At 49.7% G+C, this 19,712-nt stretch overlaps 1 protein-coding gene across 1 annotated transcript in view; it reads right to left on the reverse strand.

The window, feature by feature from the left end:
* The window catches only part of PI4KA (phosphatidylinositol 4-kinase alpha), an 84,590-nt gene that overhangs the window by 13,161 nt on the left and 51,717 nt on the right, over positions 1-19,712 (reverse strand). Inside the window, exons 20-38 of the mRNA XM_084867819.1 lie at positions 17,675-17,783; positions 17,186-17,322; positions 16,858-16,991; positions 13,846-13,928; positions 12,463-12,533; positions 12,254-12,378; positions 11,615-11,696; positions 11,287-11,370; positions 10,477-10,566; positions 9,782-9,901; positions 8,504-8,596; positions 7,149-7,305; positions 6,778-6,905; positions 4,679-4,837; positions 4,226-4,377; positions 2,101-2,208; positions 1,364-1,491; positions 271-390; positions 27-106 (exon numbers count right to left, since the gene is read on the reverse strand). Coding sequence (XP_084723945.1) covers positions 27-106; positions 271-390; positions 1,364-1,491; positions 2,101-2,208; positions 4,226-4,377; positions 4,679-4,837; positions 6,778-6,905; positions 7,149-7,305; positions 8,504-8,596; positions 9,782-9,901; positions 10,477-10,566; positions 11,287-11,370; positions 11,615-11,696; positions 12,254-12,378; positions 12,463-12,533; positions 13,846-13,928; positions 16,858-16,991; positions 17,186-17,322; positions 17,675-17,783 — 2,160 coding nt within the window. The remainder of the gene's footprint in view (positions 1-26; positions 107-270; positions 391-1,363; positions 1,492-2,100; positions 2,209-4,225; positions 4,378-4,678; positions 4,838-6,777; positions 6,906-7,148; positions 7,306-8,503; positions 8,597-9,781; positions 9,902-10,476; positions 10,567-11,286; positions 11,371-11,614; positions 11,697-12,253; positions 12,379-12,462; positions 12,534-13,845; positions 13,929-16,857; positions 16,992-17,185; positions 17,323-17,674; positions 17,784-19,712) is intronic.

Here is a 19,712-nt window from a genome sequence, read left to right on the forward strand (position 1 = left end):
TGGGCACACGGCGGGGGGTGCCTCACCAGCAGGGACAGCAGCAGCGTTCTGCGCTTCATGTAGTATTTGTGCAGCTGGGAGCCCCGGTTGGTTTTCTTGGACATGCCTGGGGAGCAAAGGGGAGCACACATGCGTTGTTCCTTGGCGGTCACTGGCCCACCCTTTGTTTCTAGAACCCGGAGGAAGCTGTCTTTCAGCGCTCTGTCCACCGTCTGAGCTGGCAGGATGTGACTCAGACCTGAGGAACCTGTCAGCAGACCTTCCACTGACCTGACTTCTTGGAGATGGTGGACATGCCGCTGGACAGGGGGTAGGTGTTGATCCAGCCTTGCGTGGCCTGTTGGCGGGAGCCCACGGCGATATCCAGGTTGCTCCGGGTGTCTTGATTATCTGCGGGCAAAGACAACGTTGCTTCTAGAATGAGGCGTCTGAATTTTCACCAGAGATGAGGCACCGGTGGAAGAGCAGGGGACACACGGCTGAGGACGGCTTTGCAGAACTAACCCAGACATCTGAGAGGTTCTGGATGAAAAGCTTACTCAAATGTATATCTTCCTCCTAGCCTTTAAGATAGAATAAACATGGTAGTTGTCTTGATAAATGGCGGCAGTTATCTGATCCCCGGCACCGTGTTGTACACGAGGACCAGGGGGGCGGTTTGCCTGTTCTGAGTGGAGCCAGGAAGCTGACTTAGGAAATCACTGTGCCTGCTTTTCACGTTCCTTTCCTTTCCTGGCAGCCAGGCTGTCAGCTGCGGGCCTGGCTGCAGAAACTCCGCTCCTCATCTACTTTATGGTGTGTGTGGGCTCCATGCTTCCAGAATAAGAACATGTTTTCTTCCGGAGGTTTGCTGCTTGCTTACACTGTAGCCCCTTTCCTTATCCGTCACCCGCATCCACCCTGATGGCTCCTATTCATTCTCAGAAACTCAGCTCAAGTGTTGCCTCTCCCAGAAACTGTCCCTGGCTCCCCAACTCCAGTGGGCCCAGTGCCTCTCCTTGAGGGATGCTCCCATAATCCCCTCCTGTTGAAATCACTTGTCGATTTGACTGTTTCCTACCAATACGGACTGTTGGATATGCGGCAGGTGCTGGTAAACCGAGCTGGTGCCGGGAGAAGTGACGCTGATGGCATCTGTCCATTCTGCCCCTCAGCTGGGGCTGGCGAAGTGGTGCCAGGCAGGCTTCAGGCCCTTGGTGACTGGGCAGCATGGCCAAGGCCAGGCCTCAGGCTGGGCCCTAAGTGCTCTTCTGACCTGGCTCCTTCAGGGCTGTCCACTGCACACCTCTGTCCTGCACCGCCCCTACCCCACACCTCAGCCCCACCACCCGTGAGCAGCTGCACTGCTCAGAACAGCCCTCACCTGGGGGAACAAGCAGGTTGGCAGTCAGGTACTTCTTATCTGAGAACATAGCGGTCCAAAACTTAATCATTATGCTTATGTCTTCGCGCAGCCTCTTTTCTCCTTGAGTAGGAAACCTCGGGGGACAACTTCAAACAACCACAAGAAGACAAGAGTTGAGTGCCTGAAGTCAGGGACTAGAAGGCAGCACATTATAATGCAGTGAGAGGCGACACCAGCAGGATCTGAATGACGAGAGGTTAGCCCAGAGCTCCCGGTCAGGAAAACTATCTTACCCTGCACGGGAGTGGGACGCTCGCTAGCCCGCTCATGACCACCCCGGCCACTATCCTCAGCGATGTCTCCCGCTCTCGGCAGAATGGTGTACTTGTGGCAGGGTGCGCAACCACAGCTGTTTCCACATAACAACACCCATACTTGCAAAGCCCCGGGAGGCAGGTATTTGCAATAACCATTCATAGTAATTGGAAAGTTAAAAGGATGCACTTAATTTCTTACGTCAGTTGAACTGAATTATTGTTCATCTCATAGGGAGGCTAGCTAAGTACATACATGGAAACACAGCACAGGGCTGGGAGAGTCAAACCCAGGGGTGTCAGGGTTGCTGAATGAGGTTGATGGCATAAACCAGACAAACAGTTTCCCCCTGTAATGACCTCTGGGGACCGGGGACAACCAGAGGCACTGTCTGGAGCCGGGCTGTCACTGGCCACTGCACAGCACAGTGCGGGGAGTACCTGAAGTAGTCAAAGGCAGTCGAATAGATCTTCTCCCGGAGCACGTTGCGAATGGTGGCATTTAGAACCACATCGGCGTGCAGGAGAGACAGCCCCAGGGTCAGCAGTCTAAGAGAGAACCAGGGGCCAAGTCAAAGCTACGCAGCCTGGACCAAACCTCTGTGGGGTCCGCGCCTACCCTGCAAGCCAGTGGGCTCCTGAGCTTAGGGCACGTCTCTAATAATATATATTTTTATTGATTTTACACAGAGAGGAATTGAGAGGGACAGAGAGTTAGAAATGTCGATGAGAGATAAACATTGACTAGCTGCCTCCCGCACCCCCCCCCACTGGGGATGTGCCCGCAACCAAGGTACACGCCCTTGACCGGAATTGAACCCGGGACCCTTCAGTCCACGGGCCGACACTCTATCCACTGAGCCAAACCGGTCCCCGTAGGGCACGTCTCTAAATGACAGCTCTAGGCTGCCAGGACTGCGGCATTAGTCAGGTGACTATAGTTCACAGGTTTACTGTATCCAAAATGTCCCAGAAAAGGTTCTTCTTAAACCTTCACTTTTGTTTGGATAAAATTAGTAATGTGTTAATCTGCCTTGGCCATAAGCTTCAGTTTAACAAACTATCTGCAAGCTACTTCCTGAGCCCTGGCCGGGTGGCTCAGTTGTTTGGGGTGTTGTCCTGTACACCAAAAGGTTGTAGGTTTGATTCCCAGTCAGGGAACATACATAGATTGTAGGTTCAGTCCCTTGTCAGGGTGTGTACAGAGAAGGTAACCGATCCATGTTTCTCTCCCACATCGATGTTCCTCTCTCTCTAAAATCTATAAACATATTCTCAGGTGAGGATTAATAAAAACAACATGTACTCCCTAAGATGCAGACACAGGTACTCTGAAGGCAGAAGAATTAATTGAAGTTAAAAAAAAAAAAAAAAAAAAAGCAATTTACCAAGGACCTGGTTCTGCCAGGTCAGGGCTCCTGAACAAGCATCTACAGACAAGTGTTGGTCTGTGACAAGGTCAAGTACAGGAACAGAGAGGAAGCACCTAATCATTTCTAAAGCAATTCCACATTGCTATGTGGGTCCTTTTCTAGTTCATTCTCATGGCATCTTATAAAAGCATAGGTCGGTGAAAATTTTAAAATCAGGGATAAAAATAACTAGTCCTTCCTCGAAGTGGCTTGAGAAGTACAGCCCAAGCAGCACCCAGTGGGCTGCAGGAACAAGGGTCTGGAGCTCACGGGAGGGGCAGACAGAGCTGGCATTACTGGTGGGCAGCAGGAAGAGGTAAGGCAGAGAAGGGCATACCCCAGAGGGGGCTCTGCACCTTCCCTCCATCTGACCGCCCAGCACCTGCAGGTCCAGCTCAGACCTCTCCTCCCCACATCAGGCTGGCCTTTCCTGCTGTGTCTGGAGCACCCCTGGTCATAGCACCTGGCTTGAGGCCCCCCACCAGGCCACACATCCCAAAGGGGATTATGTGCCCTCCCCTCATATATCTGGTGTTTGCACAGGACTTAGCAGGTAGTTGACTTGATCAGAAATGACCTGACCAAGTCACCGCTGGTTCCCTGGCCTGACCTTGTTATATTACCTATCTTTTTTTTAAGGTTAAAAAAATTGTATTTTAGAGTGGGATGGAGAGGGAGAGAGAAAAAAACAAAACAATGATGTGAAAAGGAAACATCGATTAGCTGTCTCCTGCGTGTCCCCTACTGGGGATTGAGCCTGCAACCCAGGCATGTGCCCATATCTGGCATCGAATCAGCAACATTTTGGTGTATGAGATGATGCCCAACCAACCGAGCCACACCAGTCAGGGTACCACACGCTATTTTTCATTCACCACCATTTTGCTCCCACCCTCCCCCAACCAATTTAGAAAGGCTGCCCTACACCTGGCTGCCCCAGGTCAACGAGTGGATCAGCTTCCTGGATACTCCCTGCTGTGGACAGAACATGCCGACTTCCCCAGCCCTGAAGGGAGCAGTGGGACAGGTCATCTGTGTCCATACTGGGAGCTCAGCCAGCTTCTGGTGAATAAATGACCGACCAGGGAAACCACCACGGAGAGGGCCCGCAGCACAGCGGCGCAGCCCCCAACCAGAGGAGGAGAGCCCCTCACTTGAAGCGAGGCCCGATGGCCGCCACGTGTCGGTTCATGCTCCCCTTGGCCCCGCCGATGTTCAGGGACATGGAGCGCTGCAGCAGGCTGGAGAAGATCTCCACTTGGTCGGAGCTGCAGTACTTGGCGATCTCGAACCGCTGCACCAGGAACTGAGAGGCAAGGACAACCCGCTGCCGTGACGGGGCCTGGCTGGCTCATCCCGGAGGGGAGGGCTCTGTGCTCAGGGTGGTCCGAGGGAAGCAGGGAGGGGCTGACAGGGGCCCGGGGATAAGGCTGGAACAGAACAGTCTATCTAACCCCTCCCCCAGCAGGTAAGACAATCTTAACCCTGGAGCCCCACGCTCACTGGGCCCCAGGCCCCACAGGGAGCCCCCACCCCTGTAGCTGGAGGGGGCGGAGCACAGCTGAGCCTGGAGAGGCGTGGAGAGGCAGTGGGGTGCAGGCACATACGTCAATCCAGATGCAGTGAGGGGTCACTTCGGGGGCACAGGGTTTGGGCTGACTCGCTTCTGACGCTGCCAGGGGGTCTGCTTCCTTTATTTCAGCGGAAAAAAGGCCGACCTTCTGCTCCACTGTCATCTGCCAGGCCCCCGCCATCTCCCGCAAAAACTGCAAGCACACAACACGACTGTTAGCTCCTCAGAGAGCACAGAGAGGTGCTTACTAATTATTTCTTATTATAAAAGGAACAGATGCTCACTGAACAAAGTTTATGGACCACGGAAAGTGTGACTAAAAATAAAGACCACCTATGATCCCACTTCTTAGTTAGCATGAAGCCCATTCTTGCCAGACCATGTTCTGGGTGGGGGCAGCCAGGACTGCTTGTGATGGCGGGCCTCTGAACTAGCAAGGCCATTACTGGATTCTGCTCCAGAACCCACTCCTTTTCTCCACCCGCAAAATGCCTTCATGCCACTAACCAGGCTGGAGAATAGAGGGGAGGTGAGTGAAGTCTGCAACTGCCACTGGGCTGGGCAAGGGGATCGGCAGGCGAACAGCCTCTCCTGTTGGCCTGACAACACCAGGCAGCCCCTTCAAGGGGTCCAGACCCACCTGCAGAGTGGTGGCCACTGAGGCTTGGTGCCTGGGCAGACATCCTGGCTTTCTGCTCAGTATTTACTTCCTCCTTCTTCCTAAGTTATGATTTTGTGTGGGTGGCCAAGTGGCCAGTCACAAGTACCCTCATCCAGGCCTCTGCTGTTTGGGGTAGCAAGTGGGCATCAGCCGAGTGAGGCCCTGGGGAAGGCATGGCAAGTGGTGCTTGCCTTGGCCCTCTGCCCTCCTTCCTGCCTGAGGCACCAAGTCCACACACTAAAGGTGCCAGAGTTTCAGACAACAGGCCTGGGATATCAACAAACTGTCCACAATAAAGAACAAACCCCCATTGGCCAGAGCACTGCTCTTGGTTTCTGTTTCCTGCAGAGATATGTAAGTGTTACAATAGATCGAGGGTGGGAGAAGGGGGGGAATCCAGCCCGTGGGCCAATAAATCATTCAGTTTGGCCCTGCCAAGGCATTAGGGGTGAGTTAATTAAATGTTTTTGACCAAATATAGCAGACTAATTTTTAAGTTGATAATTTTGTATGGCCTTTGATTGATGCTATAAATATCCAAATGGTCCTTGGCAGAAAAAAGGTTCCCCACTCCAACAGATGAAGAAACGGCAGGGCCACCAGGACCCCGTGAGCCACAGCACAATCACTCATTTGTCTGATAAGCATGTCCTGGTTGCTGCCTCTGGCCAGGCCTTCTGGGCTCTGGGGATGGAGTATGAACAAGACAAACACCTCCACCTAGTCTACTGCGGGGCCACAGACGACGAGAAAAGCGAGTTATAGACGGTGGACACTGAGCTCTGCTAAGGGGAAAACAGCCATGAAGAGGCTTGAAGAGTGAATGAGGGTGTATGTGACATTCTAGGCAGCGTGGGCAGGGGACAGCTAAGGCAGCCCCTGTGGGCTCACTCCAATAGCAACTTCAGAAAAACTGAAAAAAGGAAGGCTGCTCCTCCCAAAACTAGCAGTCCCAGAGAAGTATCCCGGTGGACAAACACAACCATTTCCAATGTTGATACATGTTCCAATCCAGAGAAATGGCTCCCCCTACTGAGCTTTGGGAAAATAACAACTTTGAGGCACCACTGGGATACATTTAACATATGACAGTCGTGTGGGCAGACATTAATGTCACACTCTTGCCCCAGCTGGTTTTGTTCATTGGATAGAGCATCAGCCTGCAGACTGAAGGCTCCCAGGTTGGATTCCAGTCAAGGGCACATGCCCAGGTTGCAGACTCGATTCTCAATAGTGGGCATGCAGGAGGCAGCCAATCAGTGATTCTCTCTCATCACTGATTTTTTTTCTCTCTCTCCCCCCCGCTGTCCCTTCCTCTCTGAAATCAATAAAAACATATTTTAAAAAATATCACACTTTCACACATAAGGAGACTAAAGCCCCAGAGGGTAAAGGGCATGCCAGGGTCTCCAAGCTCATCTCGGTCTCTCATCCCGCCCCACCCTTAAGAGCAGATGACCCGGGTGTCCTACCGGCACTTCCACTCCGTTCTTGCCGGCCAGCAGCCACTCCCAGCAGGCCAGGGCAGTCTCCATGCCATGCTCATTGAACATCCGGAGGGGACCCCAACACAAATGATGGAGAAGCTGTGGGTCACAATCTGGAACCAAACACACTGTTCAGAGGCCTTGAACATAGGCTGAACCCCATGGCCTCCCCAGGTGAGCAAGACAGTCAGCATCAGTTGGGACAATGATGGCCTTTTATTTACTTCTACCAACCAGAGAGGCCACAGGGATCTCTCTTGGGGGAGCTCCAGCTCTTTCTTCAGTCAGAACTCCAATTCACTAAGGATGATGGGTGCCAACAAACGAGCCCAGAGGTCCCCAGGCTGGTCCCTTACCTTTGCTGCTGATGAGCATCGCTGTCAGCTTGAACATGGCCTGTGTGTAGTGCTGAGGGTTGCTGAGGTCTAGTGCTGTGTTCAGCTCCTTGACCATCATTTTGTTCAGGTCAGATATCTGGCCTGTGGCATCGGAGAACCGAATCATTCCATACACCTACAAGAAGCACGCTATGTCAGCAGAGGCGTGTATAACTCAGGCACATGAGTGGCCCTGGCAGCCACCTAACCACAGACAAGGCAGGACCAAAGGGAGCTTCACTGCCCCAAACTAGAGCCTATGGCATGCATGCAGTGACAGGCTCAAGTCAGTGATGCTACCCCTGGTCAGAGATTTTGGGGAAATTCTCTTTTAGAAATGTGTGTGAGCCCTGGCCTGTTTGGCTCCATGGTTAGAGCATTGGCCCGGGGACCGAAGGGTTGCAGGTTTGATTCCCGGTCAAAGGCAAATACCTCGCTTGCAGGTTTGATTCCTGGCCCCCCATTGGGGTACATGTGGGAGGCCACCAGTCAATGTGTGTGTGTTTCGCTCTCTCCTTCCTCCCTACCTTCTATTATTCCTCTAAAGATCAATGGAAAAAAATTTCTTCAGGTGAGGATTTAAGAAAAAAAAAAGTGTGTTCTAGATGGTCCTTGAGGGCAGGGACCCGGTCCTATCGTCTTTGTGTTCCAGCCCTGAGCCTAGGCTCTGACTCCCATAGGTCTGGTGCATGTTGGTTGAATAAAGTTCCTTCAGAATCAATCAGTGACTCAACAAAATCAGCCTCACTGTACAGGATATCAGGTCAGCATGCAAGAGGCAGTTGATCATTCTTTCTCAAGTTTCTCTGATGTTTCTCTGGCTCTACCCCTCTCCCTTCCTCTCTCTCCAAAATCAATAAAAACATATTAAGTAAACAACCAGAGCCGAAAACGGTTTGGCTCAGTGGATGGAGCTTTGGCCTGCGGAATGAGAGGTCCCAAGTTCGATTCCGGCCAAGGGCATGCACCTTGGTTGTGGGCACATCCCCAGTGGGGGGTGTGCAGGAGGCAGCTGATCGATGACTCTCTCTCATTGATGTTTCTAACTCTCTATCCTTTTTCCTTCCTCTCTGTAAAAATTCAATAAAATATATTAAAAAAAAGAAAAAAAGAAAAGAAAACCACCAGAAAAATCAAATGCTTCAGAATAGCCAGTGTGGTGAGTGGCTGTCATAAATGCTCCAGGCTGTGCTAACGGTCCCAGGGGCCAGCCTTCAAAGGAGTGAGGTCCACATTCGCCAGACTCCCTGCTCATTTTCTGTTGGGAAGGAGCTGACTGACATCAGAACCAGAGGACACTCCACAGGGCCTCGGACACAGGGCAGCAGAAGTACCTCGCCCGCATAGCGGTTGCGCAGATTCAGCGACGCCATGAAGTTGGAGTAATCTTTCTTCACACAGGCTGGGCGCTCGGTGAGCTGAGTTGCCTACAGACAATATCAATAATTACTTCAGACCATAGCACTGTGCTTTCCTCATGTTTATCATGGCAACTCAATTAACCCTAAGTTCAATTAAGAAGTCAGGTTCAGATCATGGGTTATTGAAAATCTTCAGTGCTGGCAAGTCAGTAAAATGAATTACTTTAGAAGAACCTCTATACCCCAGAAAGATGGTGCATTTTTTAGCCTCTTCTTCATCTCCCTTAAGTTGGTCTTTTTCTTTCTTGGTTTTCTCCCATTTCTTATTATCCCAAAGACCTATCAGATGATCACTGCTTCCTGAGATATGAAGTGAAGCATGTCACTGTGTATGCATGGACTTCCTTTGTAACAATAAAAACTGTCAATAAAATGACTATGGGGAAAAAAATTTAACACAAAAAATTTCTCTGGGAGGCCACCCTGACTATTTTCACCCAGTGATGCACAGGCCTTTGCAGCAGAACAATCACCGGATTGCAGCGAAATCACCGTTAACTGCAATCGCCATGCTGTGGCGTTAACGGTCACGGGATGCCCCCTCGAACCCCCAGCAGTCCTGCGGCCTCCCTCCCTGGTGCTGCACCTCCACCACACTGAATCCTTAAAAGGTAGGTAGGCAGCCCCCCCCACCCACCCTGAGAGAGTTAAGAAACACCAAGGGAGCATAGAGCCCCTGCCGGTTGGGACACACCAAAGTGCAACGCTGCCAGTCCTCAATCCTACTCTGATCCTAGGCCCTAATTTACTTCAGAAAGCACTACCCTGGACGTGCTGCCCTCTGAACTAATCTGGAGCAGAACAAGACCAAGCCGAAGACCTGTACATGCCGTTCAGCACGCACTGCGCGTTGTTGAAAGTCAATACGACTGTAATTGCTGCTGATGTGTCTACCACAGATCAGTTTCCTTCCTCAAGGATGTGGACTCGCAGAAATCCAAATCTGACCTCACTAATGAATCAAGCTCACCTCCATCAGCCCATAGTTTCAAAACAGAAGACAGTGAGGAAATGCCTGCGTGACTGACCAGCTGATCTCTGAACCTGGGCAGCTCTCACAAGATTCCGACCTACCAACGGACACTCTGAGCGCCTCACACAGGCCGTTGTGAGAAGCACGCATCAGCGTTGGCCCTTCCCCCATGCTGGCTTACACAGTGCTCCTGGGGAGCAGGGAGCTCCAGCACGTACCCCGAGAGTCGTGTTCTGCTTGTTGTAGCTGGCAAAGTGAAGGATGCTCTCGGTGGCCATAGCCAGCCCCGTGTGCTGGGACAGTCCCGACACCCAGTTCTGATGTTTGTTTAGATATTCCTGAAATAGGGAAAAATGTTGTTTTATTTTAAGGGTAAAAACACTTGATAAACTGAGGTGTGAGGTAGCAAAGCAAACGCTGGTTCCAGGGCTGGGTCTGCCCCCTCCAGACTGCTTGGGGCCCTCAGGGAGTGAGAAAGAGCCCCCCTCTGGCTGGCACTGGTCCCCAGAGCGGCTGGCACACAGCAAATGTGAGAGGATACCGACTCCTAGCACACCCTTGGGAGCATCTGCTCTCTGCCAAGTGCTGGGAAACAGCTGCGGGCCTGGTCCTGCCGTCCACACCCAGGCAGTTTGGCAGTTCTACTGCCGAGCAGCCCTGCTGACAGGGCGGCGTGCGGACAGAGGAAGGCACAGATCTGATCCCACTGGCCTCCCTCACCCCCAAACAGCGCCCTTACCCCACAACCTGCTCCCGATGCAGATCACTTTCTAGGCTTCTAATCTCAGGCACTACACTAACGCTTGGTCTGTCTATTCACACGAGTGCTGTTTGCATTGAGTGTGTGTAAAGCTCGCCGGATGGTGTGAAAGAGCTTATCACGATTTCTTTTTTGATGATTTTTTAAAAGTACCTGGAGGTGGGATTTGGTGACCGTAGGGGCCCACTTCATCGCCTCCTGTAGGATCATTTCACAGCGCGCAGCAAAGTCCTTCACGATGCTCTGAAAAGGGGTGTGATCAACCCGAGGTCAGGGTATGTGGGCTATCAGAGGACCCCACCAGCACACTGGGGATAGCTACGGCCCAACTGTGTCCCTCCAAATCCATGGGGAAGCTCTAACCCCTTAGCATTTCAGAATGTAACTAACTGGAGCCAGGGTCTTCAGCGAAGCGATGACATTAAAACGGGATCAGGGTGGGCCCTAACCCAGCAGGACTGGTGTCCTTGTAAGAGCAGATGAAGACACAGTCATGTACGGAGGGACAAGCATGTGAGAATGCAGGGAGAAGACAGCCATCCACCAGCCAAGGAGAGAGCTCCAGAAGACATCAACACTCCCAGCACCTTGATCTCAGACTTCAGCCTCCAGAAATATGTGGAACTACACTTCTGTTGTTTAAGCTCCCCAGGCGGAGACACTTTGTTATGGCAGCCATAGCAAACCAAAGGAGGGACTGTGCTCCAACACCACGGCTCCTGGGTACGGGGAACCCGCACACTTCGGGTCTGTAATCCTGGCATGAGGCTGTGTGGCAGACAGACCTGGGGGTGAGTTGGCACCCATCCATACTGTGCGACCCTGGCCACTGACGGATAGGGCATATACTGCTCACACCTCAAACTGCTGGAGACTGAATGACATGATGTGCGGAACATGCTGCCCTAACGGACACGGAAGGTGGCGTGAAACGGCCCTTAAGAAGGGAGCGCTCTGACCTACCTCCCGGGCTTCACACGTGTCAGGAACGGTGATCCGATAGGGGGCGTCGGGGATGCTGTAGTACGGCTGGTCCTTGTGAATATCCTGAAAGCACAACAGACTTCCTCTTCCAACAGCCCTCCCCCAGCTGCCCCTGTGAGCTGTGCCTCCAGGGACGCCGGGCAGCAGAGCATTTGCCTGTCTTCCCCCAACTCTCCCGTCTGTGACAGGCTCCCACACTTGCTGTGGCTTACTGGGAAAGGTCAGGGTAGAGTTTGGGCTTCCCACCCCAAATTAAGCCACTTGTAGCACGAATCAGACTCAGCGTCCGGTGGACAGGGACACTTACTGCACTCAGCGAAAGCGACAGTGTCTGGAGGATGTCCAGCATGGTCTTCAGCACCGTCCCGCTCCATAGCAAGTGGGGAAACCTGCACCGAGAGCCACTTTTCAGGGCCCAGGGGCCAAATCCCAAGGAACCCTCATTCCTTAAAGGGAGGCCGAGAGTCCCACTTCTGGCTGCCCAGCTGAGGGTCAGAGGTCAGGAGGCTTCCAAGGCAGAGCACCAGTCAGAAAAGCTCCCCGGCTCCTGCTAGTCCCATTCCTCAGGCCCAGTGACCTGCTTCCAACACGACTGTCTTGGTTACCCAGTGGCCAGGCCACACTCCCCTCCTCCCCAAGGGAGCCTTCTATTTTATGGCCAGGGCTCCTTGATGTTTTCACATCGGGGCACAAATGAAAAATGGCAGTATTTGCATGACACAGAGGAAGCTGCTCCTGGGTGAGGGGCCCCGGATGGAGGGGACAGACTGCACAGCTCTGATGCGTAGTGACTACAGCAAACTCCAGCACTCTTGGGAGGCTGCATCGCTTTGAAAGCTTTAATTCTGACTCCATTTTTTTCTGGACTGATAATGTATCGAGATCGCACGGGTATATGTGTACACACACACACACACACAGAGCATTCAGAGGAAAATGAGCGTACTTATCCACCAGGCCAGACAGGTACTTGTCCGCCACCCTCCGTATCCTTTTGTGAATGTGGTTGAAGTTCACCAGGAGGAACTGCGCGTGCCGCTCCAGCTCCTCCTCGTTCTCCTTGGTCTTGGCCTGGAGAGTCAGAAGAGACAGGTACAGCAGGCGCCCTCCGCGTGCCCTCGGACAAGGCTTACTTGGCTCTCTGACAAGGCTTACTTTATCCGCCATCATGTTCAGGAAGGCTTCAAACACTTTGTCTGCGACGGCAATCACACACTGCATCATCCCTGAAACGAGAGGGCTTCCATGGTCAGAGCATCAACAGAAAGAGTCCGACCCCAGCTGCTTTCAAATGTTTTGTTTGGACATAATTTTGGACCTCCTGAGGAGTTCCCATACACCCTCCACCCAGCTTCCCTGATACTAACATTGCATTTGTCAAAACTAAGAACTGGACATTGATATGATATGATTTCCTAAACTTCGGGCTCTCTATGGATTTCTCCAATTTTCCCACTATCATGTATCCCCTTTCTGTTCCAGGATCCAGTCCAGGATGCCACATGGCATTTACTCATCCAGCCTCCTTGGTCTCCTCCAATCTACACTGATGCCTCAATCTGTTCTTGTCTTGTATGATTTTGACATTTCTGAAGAGCACAGGTATTGTGTAGGAGGTTCCTCAATTTACGCCTGTCTCATGATTAGATTAAAAAAACAGCACCGAGGTTAAGTGCCCTCCTCCTCGAATCATATCAGGGCGTGGTCTGCCCTGACAATGTCCTGGGAAACACTCGTGGTCCTAAGTGGGTCTCCTCATAACCAGCAGGATTACCAAGGAGCCCTTCACAGTGAGGGACAGGGGCTGTGACCACACCAAGCTCTCCCTTGGCTAATGGAGCATTTCTAACTGGCTACTTGGTGGGATGCTCTGTCTATCGCCTGCCCTTTCTACCTGATCCTTCTCTGAGACCAGGTATGACCTTCTTCCCTAGACGGTATAGCTCTTTCCTGATTACAATAGAAACAACTGCATGTCTTTATTTCACAATTACTTATTAGAAGAAACAAATATTCCACACACACACACACACACACACACACACACCCTAGTATATGTGATTTTCTTTTAAGTAATAAAAATATTATATTCTTGTTCAAATAATTTTTCTACTGGGAGTCCCTTTAAATTGGTTCTGCTCTGGACTTTAAAAGGCATGACTGTTCCTTGGCAACAAGATGCTCCAGGTCCAACAACAACCATCCAAAGAGCCCAGGATCCTTTGAGCAGAGGGTAGTATTAGGGACTGAAATCGGGTCTGGAGCACACTTGAGCATTGATGGTGGGCAAGAGCGATGCTCTTTCTGCTCTGAGGCTTCTTGCAGTAGTGGCAGAGTATTTTTTTTTCCCCCATTTCATTTTATTCATTTATTTTTTTTTATGTTTTTTTATTTTATTAAATTATTATCTGCAGAGTATTTTTTTAAGGTTGTATGTTTTATACTGATCTTTCCACACAGACAGAAAATAGGGAGTAGTATCCCTCTTTACCTTATAAAGCTCAGTTCGTCACGTGAGTACCCCAATAATACACTTACCAGACTTGTCTTTCTGAATAGCTTTATCCTCGAAGTAGCAGAACATGACCTGGAAGCGGTCGGGATCTGTTGAGCGCAAAACCCTAACAAACAAGAACACTTTTGAGTAAATTTTGAAAGATCCAGGCCTTCCCTGTCACAGACTAGATCCTGCCCAGGAATGGGGAGGCTGCGAGGAACAGATGGCCTGCGCCATTTAGAGGGACAAACACTGACATGTACTTCCTGAAGGGTGACGCCCACCACCTACCATAACATCCCCACAGTGACCATAGTGACCCACACCACCACTAGTGACATATCTTTTTTTTTTTTTAATATATTTTTATTGATTTTTTACAGAGAGGAGGAGAGAGGGATAGAGAGCTAGAAATGTCGATGAGAGAGAAACATCGACCAGCTGCCTCCTGCACACCCCCCACCGGGGACGTGCCCGCAACCAATGCACATGCCCTTGACCAGAATCGAACCCGGGACCTCTCAGTTGGCAGACCGACGCTCCACCACTGAGCCAAACCGGTTTCGGCTAGTGACATATCTTAAGGGTGATATGCATGAGGATTCTCCTAACAGCCCTGGCTGAATGTCTATCATCAGGAGACTGGTCAGATACACCAGAGTACATCCATCCATGGAGCATCAACCAGCCACCGAAACGAGAGGTGTCTCTGTATGAGCCGCTACAGAGAGACATCCAAGACAAACGGTTAGATGAAGAGAACAAGGTGTGGGGGAAGCGAGTTTCCAAAGGCCTCTGTGTACCTGGTGAACGTGCAGGATACACGTGCTTGCATATGCATAGCAGATTTCTAGAACAGAAAGTAAGAGGCTATCCGTAGGGATCTAAGGATTCAGAGACAGGAAAGTTTGCTTGTATTTTTCATCTTTAGTATCTCCCCTATAATCCCAATGTTTTTATTTTCTTTTTTACTTTATGCACCTTGAACAAAAAATACCTTTAACCTTGGGGAAAAAGAGAAAGGAAAGAAGGGCATGTGCTTGAACTGTGGCCCCTGTGACGAGCTGTTCAGAGTTGGTGGGTGGGGGGCTCCACAGGGAGAGTGCAGGCACACACAGACCAGCGCTCCTCAACGTCTGTGGGCACCCCGCTTTAGAGACTTAAGCTTCAGGGGTCAAGCTCGGTGGCTTCAGGCAGATGAGGTCTCGAGCGTTCATGTGCACAAGGCTTTAACACAATTTCTCTCATTTCTACTTGTTTTATAGTTCTCCCAGTGACTAGTGGCTGCGAATCTGAGCCAGGTTTTTGAACAATGGCTTCAGGTTTGCTTCTCCGTTCTGACAGAGTGGTCTTGGGGACAGGCAGGCAGCCCACGGCAGGAGCTGGGCTCAAGGGAGCCACTGTGGGCTGGTCCCTCAGCCTTCAACTGCCAGCCAAGTCAACAGCCTGTCCAGAGAGCCTGAGCTCACCATTCGTGGGCACACTTGTGAGGAAGCAGTATACATGAGACTGAGAGCATCTGTTGTAGCCACACATTTGATATGACTTTTTTTTTTAAATGTATTATTGTACATAGAGGGTGGTTATGAAATCAGGGTTTCCCCCCCCCCCCCCTACTTATTTCCAAGTTTTTGGGTAATGTTCTCATATTACTTTTATAACAACAAGAAAAATTACAATAAAAAAAAGAAAAGCAAGCCAAAACTCCCTTAGCTCTGTGTGGGACTCTGAGAAGAATGAGTAACCCGTTTTTAAATTCTGCTCTTCTGTGGGGTCCTCGGCTGCCTTAATCTTTTTACATGTTGAGCTTTCAAGTGTGACTTTTTACCAGAAGGTTTTGTAGCATCAAATAAAAGTTAAAATAATGGTGTTTTCCAAATACCTTTCCTTTTAAGAATTAATATTTTCTTTTCCAAACCATTTGAGAAAGGCATTATTCTATAATATTCTATCCCATGACTTAAGCAAACAGGCTAAGTGTAATCTGGCCTTTTTTGGTGACATCACTCTGTAGCCCGTGTATTTGGTTACAGTGCAGCATGCCTCAGCCTCATCTCACTGCGCCTGTAGCGTCCACAATGGCAGCCATAGACAGCTGAATTTTTGAGCATCCTGGCTGCTTCCTCCAGCCTTCATTTACGAGAGGCAACATGAGACAGTGCTTAAGAGACTACATATGTTTCAATCTCAATTAGGGATTATTACCTTGGGCAACTAACTTAACTGCTTAATCTCACTTAACTGCAACTAACTAATCTGCAAAATGGGTATGAGTGCCTACCTCATAGGCTTGTTGAAGAGTGTGCAAATACACTAAGGCACTCAGTCCAGGCTAATACTGATATTGTCATGATGACAATTATAGATCGTGACAATTATTATAGCAGTTAGGTCCGCTGTGGTTACGATGCATCCCAAGCATCAGGCCATCTATGGGATTATTTTGGACAGGCACCTTCCCATTTCCTGTTTGTACTCTTCTGTGATCCTGGAAGCCAGCTGAGGCCTGGTTTCCAAAAGGGCTCTCTCCCAGTCAACTGGACTGAGTTTGCAGCATCTACTGTGATTGTTCAGAAGTCTATTCCCTCTGGGAAAAGGATAATACCAGAGTTTAGACACCTAGGGAATGATTAAATGCTTGGTGCACATGAGAAAAGCAAAGGGAGTGTTTTGTTTGTTCTTAAAGCTTGCATATCTTGGTAGAAATTGAAAAAAAGTTCCGCCGAAACCGGTTTGGCTCAGAGGATAGAGCATTGGCCTGTGGACTGAAAGGTCCCAGGTTTGATTCCAGTCAAGGGCATGTACATTGGTTGCGGGCACATCCCCCGTAGGGGATGTGCAGGAGGCAGCTGGTCGATGTTTCTCTCTCATCGATGTTTCTAGCTCTCTATCCCTCTCCCTTCCTCGCTGTGAAAAACCAATAAAATACATTTTTTTAAAAAGAGAAAATTGTTAAAAAAGAAAAAAATTTCCATGCAAGTCCCATGCCTAAGAAGGTGCAAAAACATAAACCAGCACAAATGTGGATGTGGGGGAGGTGAAGGCTTGTCTACCTCATATACTCCAGCCGGTAGACAGACAGGAGGTAGGTGGACATGGCGAAGTCCAGCTTGTTGATGAGGGCAGACACTTCGGGGGCGGGATCCAGCAGGTTGATGATGGTGCTGCGCAGCTCGTTCAGTTCGGCCTAGAGGGGAGCGCACAGGTGAGGTCTCACGTGGGCTCTGGAGGGGAAGCTGGCCCTCCCCCAGGAGACATAAACCCCGGTGGCTGATTCCGGCTATTTCATGTTAAATGAAAGGACCTGCTCTAATTATTCAAGGCTGCTCAGCAAGGCCCCTGTGCCGCACCATCTGCCCCCGGGAGGGCAAGAGTCCTTACGGGGGTGACTGTGTCGTTCTTCATGGCCGAGTTATACTGGAGGACAGACCGCAGTGGCTCTTTGCTGGGAAAGGTGAGCAGGGGGGACTTGGTGGCGATTTCACAGACCCCCTCGTACCATTCTTCTGGCCAGAGTCCTGGGAGAGAATGCACAGGCGTGAGATGACAGCCCTGGCCATGGAGCACTACAGTGGGGTTGACACTGGCAATTTCTAGAGTCATGGGTCCCTTGTTTAAGTCAGTTTTCCCCAAAATTTGGCACAGAAACAAATCCTCTGGCTAACTTAGGAAGATTTTTCCTAAGATATGTGGTCATCTCAGAACCTGAACCACATCTGGCAGGTGTAACATTTGCAAATACTTGTAGGCAAGCAGCAGCTGCATTGTGTTAATTTAAAACATGTGCACATTCAAAATAGGTGGAGTCCTACCTCACCTTCGTTTTCACTCTGCACTCCGTCTTCCCTGGAAAAGTGGACATGCCCCTACCTGACCCCTCCACGGCGAATCCCATCAGGACAGAATAGAGCCAGAAGTCCCGGAAGAGCTTCTGCAACCGTGGCTTAGCTTCCTTGATGGGCGGCAACCGTCGGGTAAGCTGATGTTTCAAGGAGAGAGGGAGGAGAAGAAGTTATTTACTCAAAAAACCCTAAAAGCTACAGATGTGAAATCAACCACAGATTCATTCTTTAAGAGCATTCTCAGGAAGCTGTCCATTAGACTGGACAGGAAAAAGACCAGCCTTACTACGGCATCCTCGACGGCCCCTATCGGATCACTGTTCGATACCTGGACAGGGTGCCTGAGGGAGGCCAATGATGGGTGTTTTTCTCTCATATCAAGTTTCTCTCTCATCCTTCCTCTCTTTCTAAAATGAAAACATATTAAAAAATTTTTTATTTAGGCATAAAAATGTAACATTTGTTATAACAGCAAAAAAACAAATAAAAAACACAGAAGAAACACCAAATGTCTACCTAGAGGGGGCATTTAAATAAATTATAGCATATTAAAAATAATATTTTTTGAGAATATTTGGTGACACAGGTAGAACTCACAATATTTCAAGTGAAAAAATACAAAATGTACAAGTAATATAGGTTTAAAATGTATGTGTATAAACATATATTCATAGAAAGAGAAGGGGAAATATCAGAAATAATATTAATAATTATTTCTGATGGTTGAATTGACAGGAGTTTTTATGTTCTTACGTTGCCTGTACTTCTTAGAGTTCTGCCAAAGACATGTTCTTTCCACAATCTCAGGGAGGGTGCGAGAGTTGGCCCAGGGCTTGGTAACATGTTGTGTGGGAGAAGGAACAGGTTTTTCTCAAAAGCCACCAGAATGCTATGTCCCTGGGAAGCCAGTTGAGACACTTAGGGGTGTAGGTGGACTCTGGGAAGGGGCTGAGGAGGGGGAGGAATGCAAAGGAGGGCAGCAATGAACAGAAGCTTCCTATTTAAGAAGCCCAGTGCCACAAAAGCACATATATATATATATATATTTTTATTTTTTTTTCTTCTTTTTTTCCAGAGAGGAATTTGGGGGGTGGGGGGAGAGAGAGAAAGCTGTATAAATAAACATTCATGATGAGAGAGCATCATTGATTAGCTGCCTCCTGCATGCCCCCACTGGAGATCAATCCCGCAACCCAGGCAAGTGCCCTCACTAGGAATCGAACTGTGACCTCCTGGTTCATAGGTTGATACTCAACCACTGAGCCACGCTGGCTGGACAAACAACATTTTTTGAGTCCTGAACTTAAAATATAGACAGTCCTTTAACATGCCAGAATTTGTCACAATAAGCAACACACAGATGCCCCCTGCAGGCCCCTTGCACACCTGCAGATTCCCATGAGTCTCATTCTCACTTTAGAAAGTCTGGGGGTGACAGAACCAAACACACTCAAGGACTCTGAAATCAGGGAGCAGCACTGTGTCATAAATTGATTTTCCAGACAATTCAGAATATTTTTATAATATTTTAGATTACAAAGTTAAAAACAAATAAACAGTCCTAGCCAGTGTGGCTCAGTAGAGTGTCGGCCTACAGACTGAAGGGTCCCAGGTTCGATTCTGGCCAAGGGCACATTCGGGCTTAATCCTGGGGGGTGGGAGTGGGGGGGAAGGGGGAAGAGAACATACAGGAGGCAGCTGATCAATGATTCTTTCATCATTGATGTTTCTATCTCTCTCTCCCTCTCTGAAATCAATAAAAATATATTAGAAAATACAAATAAACAAATCATAGCCCCACAGATTGTGAATGCCTAGGTGGACCTGAGTTTGGGAAGCACTGCTCCGCAGTCCTACAGTGGACAGGAGAGCTGGGCTGCAAATTCTGACAGAGAAGACAATGACCTTGACTGCAGAAAGGTCTCCCTGTGCCATAAGTCACAAATCTCAAACTTCCTCTTCCCATCACTAAGCTCACGGAACTTGCCTGCCTCACAGCCATATCAGCCCTGGAGGCCAGGACGAACTCAGGCCAGGATCAAACTACGATTCATCCTAGAGGCAGA

The sequence above is a fragment of the Pipistrellus hanaki genome (genome assembly GCF_964339955.1).
Source record: "Pipistrellus hanaki genome assembly, chromosome: 19".
Lineage (NCBI taxonomy): Eukaryota > Metazoa > Chordata > Mammalia > Chiroptera > Vespertilionidae > Pipistrellus > Pipistrellus hanaki.